Source organism: Gadus morhua, chromosome 3 (assembly GCF_902167405.1).
Source record: "Gadus morhua chromosome 3, gadMor3.0, whole genome shotgun sequence".
NCBI lineage: Eukaryota > Metazoa > Chordata > Actinopteri > Gadiformes > Gadidae > Gadus > Gadus morhua.
Genome location: NC_044050.1, coordinates 20,130,107 through 20,137,606, shown reverse-complemented (window position 1 = coordinate 20,137,606; position 7,500 = coordinate 20,130,107). Strand labels below are relative to the sequence as shown.

The following is a 7,500-nucleotide window of genomic DNA, read 5'->3' as shown; positions in this document are numbered from 1 at the left end:
CAAATGCCTTGTTTCAAACCTCTCTCAAAACATTTTATCGGTAGTTTACTGAACATTGATTAAATAAAATCAACAATATGTTAACAACTGCTGTGATTCCCATCACATCAAACGCCTCGTTTCCAACGTCTCTCAAACATTTTATCGGTAGTATACTGAACATTGATTAAACAAAACAATAAGTGTGTAAACAACTGCTCGAGAGTAGAGCTGAGGGAGGGATGTTCAGGGGACATGTCTCCAACCAGGCACTGCCTACTTAGTATCCATGACCCTCATTAGCTTTTTACAGCCCGGTTTTTCACATGCTTGTAGGCTTAAAATCTTTGGTGATACAGAACGTGATGTGCTGGTTATTTCTTTGTTTCGTTCTGTGCCAGTTATGTGCGAGTTCAGGCTTCAGGTAGCCCAAACATTTCTGAATAACTGAAGTGGCATGGCCTAATAAGTACAATTGCTTCGACTTTGGCGAAACAAATTCGCACTTCGCAACTCGCACTCTGTATCGCCTCCGCTCATTTCCTTAAGAGACATAGTACACCACAGGTGGTCCTCGTGGGCTGTTGTGAGTGGGAGGGGCCGGAAACATGCGTCAACCCTATGCGTTGGTTTCTCCTGCTGTACGATTGGCTGCATCGTGTCCATTCTTTGGAGGTAGAGGAAAACTATCGTACTATTGTATTCTACTTTAACGCATTGCACTGACTGCGCTGTGCTCAAGCCACTGATTGATGCTGTTAAATGTATACATCTAAAATATTTAAAAATATATTTTCAAATAATGCCACCGTTATGGTGGAATATTTGAAGGCGATTGATATTATTAATATTGATGTATCGTCCACCCCAGAGCCACGAGCATCATGGGAGTCTGGCAGCGTCCAACACCCCAGGCTGTGTTTGATGAAACAATAATCAGACAGGCCCAAAGAATCATTCCAGACCCCACCCATGTCCTCCACCCAGAGTACCAGCTTCTACCCTCAGGCAGAACCCTCAGAGTCCTCCAGTTCGGGCTCCACTGCTTCAAGGATGCCTTCCCCCTTTCCATAAAAGCCCTAAGTGGCAAGGTAGCCAGAGGCCAACCACTGTATCGCAGCTTTTAACTCTTATTTGTGAGCATGTACCCTTTATGGCTGCTTTACACTTAATGCACATCTTGTGTTCATCGTTATGATGACTGCAGGTGTATTGGGTTGATGGGAAAGTGTGCGAATTTGTTGGTTAGTGGCAGTCCGTGCACGTACCCTAGGTGCTTTGTGTGTGCATGTGTATAGTTGACAGCGTGTGTGTGTACTGTGTGTATGCCATATGTTATGAGTGGCAGCCTGTGTATGTGCTGCGTGCATGCCATGTGTTATGGGTGTATGGGTGACGGACTGCGTGCGTACTGTAGGCATGCATATGCTGTGTGTGTGTGTGTTCAAGACCAGCTTCCTTTGGGACGATAAAGTCCATCTTATCTTATGGGCACAGAGCCTCCTCCCTACTGTTTGAAGGGTAAGACGTTTCCTATCTTACCGGTTATCTTAAATCAACAATCTCCACATCAGTGTATTAAAACCGTTCAAGGCCAGCGATGGAGCAGTGGGCCACTGCTTGTCCATGTGGAGAAGACTGTGTTTATTCCTGTAGACATCGCGCCCAAGGAGAGGAACGAGTAGTCAGTGAATAATCATCTTCTTAAGAGTGCGGAGGCAGGTATAATTAGCAGGTACTTCCAATCCCTGCAGCGCCAATCATCCACTGCCTTTTGGAAATGTTATTGATATGAGGTTTTAAATACTTTCCTCTATCTTCAGGAAGTAGTCATTGAGCTGATTTCGATGTGATTTCAAAATAGTGTTTACTGAACACAAGACTGTATTTAATGGTATTACTTTAGTTTACAAATCCAAAGTAGAATGTGGTATTACTCAAATTAACATAATCAAATCTGAACATGGTATTTCTCAAATTAAAATATCCAAAGTAGCATTTTATTTCTCTCCATAACATATCAAGAATTTACATGCTGTAACTCAGATTAACATTTCCTTGCATCATGTTATTGCTCTATTTAACATGTCACTGCATGATTTTATTACTTATTATCATAGTAGCACATATTGTTAATCAAATTAACATTCCAAAGTAGCTCATGTAATTATTCTAATTACCGTATCAGACGTTTGAATGGCCTCACACTCAAACACAACTTTAACTTTTATAGGAATATCGTCCTATCGAATGTTTCTTCTACCTTCAACCTCCAACGTCTGTGTGTGTGTGTGTGTGTGTGTGTGTGTGTGTGTGTGTGTGTGTGTGTGTGTGTGTGTGTGTAGGTGGGTAGGTGGGTAGGTGGGTGAGTGGGTGGGTGGGTGTGTGTGTGTTTGTGTGTGTGTGTGTGTGTGTGTGTGTGTGTGTGTGTGTGTGTGTGTGTGTGTTTGTGTGTGTGTGAGAGTGACTGTGTGTGCGTGTGAGAGTGACTGTGTGTGCGTGTGTTTCATCATCTGCCATGCCATGCATTTGTCATCCATCTTTCCTCTTTTTTCACATACGTGTTGAAGACAAGAAGGATAGTATTACACGCTGCGTGGCTATGGGCCCAGTCAGGAGACCAGTGGGGAGATGACGATAGGATGAGCGTGCTGGAAGGAATGCAGAAGACGCCAGTGAAACAGGAGCACAGCTTCCCTGTGGGGTCCTAGTGAGAAAAGCACAGAGGCTAACTGTCTGATTGATTTCAGTCCGGCCAGAGTTTTGACAGTGAGGAATGGACTCGAGGAACTCACATGCTGATTAAACCTAGTGTCTGTGTGTGTGTGTGTGTGTGTGTGTGTGTGTGTGTGTGTGTGTGTGTGTGTGTGTGTGTGTGTGTGTGTGTGTGTGTGTGTGTGTGTGTGTGTGTGTGTTTGTGTGTTAGGTGTGTGTGTGTGTGTGTGTGTGTGCGTATGTTTGCAGTGTGCAATGGAGGTGTGTGTGCGTGCGTGTTTATGTGTGAGTTTGTGTGTGGTATGGGGGGCTTGCATGTGTTTGAGTGGAGGTGTGTATTTTGTATGTGAAGGTGTTCGTCTGTGGATAGCTTTGTGGGCGTGTGTGTGCTTGTGTTTGTGTGTGTAGTTGTGTATCCGTGTGTGTGTATCTAGGTGCACGCGCGTGTGTGTGTGTGTTTGTGTGCGTGTGCACGTGTGTGTGTGTATGTATCAGTGTGCGTGGCTTTGTGTATCCTCAACCCTAATGTAATGACACAGTGGATTTTAAATGTGTTTCGGAAGCCCACTATGAATAAATCAAGTGGCATCTCATATGTAAATTGCTTTTTACACACCAGCTAAGAGACTGGCTTGGATCCACGTCATGCTGCTGCAGCCGGCTGCCCGACACACCGAGACAGATACGGTAGTCTCTGTAGACGGGAGGCTGCTCAGTTCCCATGTTGGGTAGATCACAGCCGCGTTTGAATGGAGGAAGTTGTACCTCAGACCATGCTAATGTTTTTCAGCACAATTCAGTTAAATCTGCTTTTATTCCTGGCACAGCGTGTTGCCAGGATTCATCTTGGCCACTGTTTCCCCATCCCCTGGACGTGTTGAAACGTGTCGTTTTCAGAGGCATCACGGTTATGTGACACCTGCATCGCCCCGTATTTAGAGGGGGGCTGTTCACTCATGCATTTTATTGAGCTGGTTTGCCAAGCGTCTAATGTGCATAATATGATGAAGATGACTTGTTTGGCGCCTGCGTTGTGCCTCGTGTCTCTGACGGTTGTCTCCCCCCCTGTGTCCCAGACTCACCCTGGAAGGTGTACCTCCCCGAGGTGGATCCCGCCGTCAACAAGGTGTTGGTGGGCGGGCTCACGCCGGCCAGGACCTATCAGTTCCGGCTTTGCGCTGTCAATCAAGTGGGGAGAGGCCAATACAGCGCTGAGACACAGAGGTGAGGGGGCCAGAGGGATGGCGGGTCATCTGGCTAGCAGAGTCGAACCAGGAAGGGTTCTCTGTTGGCCCCGACATCAGACAATTTGTTTAGTGGGACAGCAAAATGTCGAAATAATGTGAATATGAAATGCACTTCCTTCCTTCCTTTAACAAACCGCTCATCCAACACTTCTTGCCCTTTTTACGCCCTTGTACCGATTTGAACGTTCCTGCATCTGTGTGGTTTTTTTGTGTGCTCAGAACATCAGTGTGTATCAGTGTGGGCTGGTCGTCATGGATATGAACATGGCGACCGGTCCCCCAAAACGTAGGGGAGGCTGAAAGGGAGTGTGCCTCTTTTGTTCCTTTTGTTATCCAATCATTTACTGTGGAAGCTGTGTCCTGCTGAACCACCTGGTAACCACCCGCGCACGCCGCACCCCTGCTCTCTGGTTGGCTTAAAAGCAACAATGTAAAAATGAGCCTTTCTGTCTGAATGCTCATGCATAATGCAGGGTGAGTTGGACTGCAAAATAAATAGACTGCCTGTCGGCTGAAAGGCGTGCAAACGTGTGTGTGTGTGTGTGTGTGTGTGTGTGTGTGTGTGTGTGTGTGTGTGTGTGTGTGTGTGTGTGTGTGTGTGTGTGTGTGTGTGTGTGTGTGTGTGTGTGTGTGTGTGTGTGTTTGCTGGTGCACATGTATGCATGTTTATCACGTGGACTAATGAGACCAATTATGAGTCTGCAGTATTAATGGAAGTGGACGTGTGGAGATGGGATGATGGAACCTTTTTACTACGACGGCTCCCGCACACACACACACACAGACACACCCACACACACACACACACACACACACAAACACTAACACACATACTCCCGTAACGTAACAGATGTGACAATGCATTTCAAATTACACCTACCAGCTCGCTCTCTTCCGCACTCTCGCCCGCTCTATTACTCTCCTCTCTCCCGAACACGCAAACACACACACACACACACACCACTCTTTTTTCTACAGGCGGGAAAAAGTGGCCAAGCACAGCTGCCAGTTTGTTGTCCTGCCAAATCAACTCTCAACAATAACCAGGGCTCCGAAGGCTGCCATCAGACTAGGACACATGTGCACACATCCCTGATAACCAGTTCCCTCTCGCTGTTCTTCCTCTCTTTATCTCCGCCACTTTCCCTGAGTTTATTTCGTTGTGCTTTATTTTTATTTGCTCTCCTTTGCGCTCTGTTCCTTCTCCCTGCTCTGTGCTATTTCAGGTTTTCTCATTCTCCCTTTCCTTCTCTCTTTCTTTTCCATCATCCTTTTTCTTTTTCGACATTTCCTAAGGGCCGCCTCCTGCATGGCGCCAGCTTCCGTACTGCCACCGTCCCTAGCGGGATGGGGGGTGAGGGTAGTGGGTGAGCCGTGCTCAACAGTTTGGAAGGAGGATGTGCGTCCTCACCCTTTCTGGGCTCAGCAGCCGCACGTAGGCTTGTGCAAGCGCGGCTCTTGATCAACTTGTAAGCAGTCTGGATGCCGGAGCGCCCGCAACTGGAAGTGCATTTCACACTCCTGCGCAGCGGTGATGCAGCGTATAGAGACGGAGAGAGAGCGGGAGAGAGAGCGGGAGAGAGAGAGAGAGAGAGAGAGAGAGAGAGAGCGGGAGAGAGAGCGGCAGAGAGAGAGAGAGAGCGCGGTAGAGAGAGAGCGGTAGAGAGAGAGAGAGAGAGAGAGAGAGAGAGAGCGGTAGAGAGAGAGAGAGCGGGAGAGAGACAAAGAGAGAGAGAGCGGCAGAGAGAGTAATCCTTCAGTTATACCAATATGTTAGGAATTAACCTAGACGGGGTGTCTCGTTATTTCCCAATAACGAGACACCCTGTAGTGGTTAATTCCACTTACCAAAGTTACGAACAATTGTCAAAAGTCCTTAGTTACTTTCATCCAGGTTATTATTCTTTTAAACGACCTAATGAGCAGAAATTAATATATAATATATATAAAATGATATTCTTCTACTGTGCTCTGAGCATATCGTCTTTGCGTTGTCAAGGAAACATCCTTGCATGTTCTATCTTAGCGCATTGAATTGAAACGGTGAGAAGAATAATATAGAATAAAAACGCCCACCCTTAATAACGGCCATTGACCAATCAGGATCAGGTATTCTAAGGCTGTGCGCTGTGGTATTAAAAGGATGCAGACCGGCTGCACTGACGAGCCACGCGACTGTGAACAGGAGAGGCGACGAGAGGGTGTGTAATTATGATGAGGACGAGATACGGAGGGGTCCCTATTAAGACATGAGCTACCTGTTGCTGTGATGACAAGCCCGGGTCCGCCCGCACCCCCCCCCCCCCCCCCCCCCCCATCCCCCACCCACCCAGGAACTCCGGCACTGGTGGAATTGTAACCTCGGGTCTCATTTTACTCCCTCTGCTTTTTAAATGTATTCTTTAATAGACCTGGGAGATTGAGGAGGGGGGGGGGGGGGGGGGGGGGAGGGGCGGGGTTGACTCCGTCTCCATGGGGACAGGGGTCCTGAGAGCGAGGAGAGCGTATGACTCAGACGTGATCAAAGCTGGAAGAGATTACCTCAAAGCCCCCTTGAAGTGCCCAATTATAGCACATGCGGGCGCGTACACACACACACACACACACACACACACACACACATACATATCCGTGTACACACACATGCACACACATATGCGCATTCACACACAAATGTGAATATGTGCATACACACACATGCATACACACGCAAAAAAAACGCACGCGTGTGCATACCCACACACACGTGTGACTTGTGGCCGACTCATGTTTGAGCTCCCCGTACGACCACACCATTAGCATCTTTAAATGGCTTGACCTAAAGACATCTGCTCTTTCTCTTTTTTCTCTTACACACCCTCCGCTGGCCGTACAGCACAAAACGCGATGGGCTTTAATGGTCTCTCTGCATGCCCACTGCTCCTTCTCTTTCATGCTCCCTCGCTCAAACAGGCGCCGCTATTCACCCACACGCACACGCACACACATACACATGCGCCACCTTGAAGAGGCGAGTGGTCTTCACTTCTGTGCTAATGTTGTGCAAGGATAAGTGGTCAAGCGATGATGAGAGAGAAGCCATTGGCGATTTTCCTTTATGTTACCATACTTTAAAGTACGCATAATACACTTAAGAGAGCGACGTGTTATGCTCTGCGCTCAGTCAGCGAGGGGGAGAGGGGGGAACTCAAACTTGAAGTGCGCGCCGAAACAATGGGATGCAGGCGAATTGTAATTACCCTGCGAGGGAGCAGGTTATTTTGGAGGGGCCATTGTGTTGAGGAGGCATGTGAACAGCGTGCGGGGCTCCGCGGTGACCCCGCTCTTCGGGGCGGTTAATGAGGCAACTAAAAAAGGATCAGAACGTGGGTTGCCTTGTTCCATCTCTCCGCGCATGCCTCCCAGAGGAGAACCGAAAGGTCAGGTTGATCCCGCTGTCGGGCACGCCCTCCTCCCCGACGTTGATTACATTTGATGTCGCGTTAATCGTCGCCTCGGCGAACAAATTACATTGGCGCTTAAAATTGCCCGATTTAAAATAACACAAAGAAAAGTTGAG

The 7,500-nt window shown here is 47.8% G+C and overlaps 1 protein-coding gene across 2 annotated transcripts in view; it reads left to right on the top strand.

The window, feature by feature from the left end:
* sdk1a (sidekick cell adhesion molecule 1a) overlaps window positions 1-7,500 on the top strand; it is a 255,428-nt gene that overhangs the window by 175,377 nt on the left and 72,551 nt on the right. For both annotated transcript variants that reach the window (XM_030350672.1, XM_030350671.1), the window contains one exon: window positions 3,771-3,918. In XM_030350672.1, coding sequence (XP_030206532.1) covers window positions 3,771-3,918 — 148 coding nt within the window. The remainder of the gene's footprint in view (window positions 1-3,770; window positions 3,919-7,500) is intronic.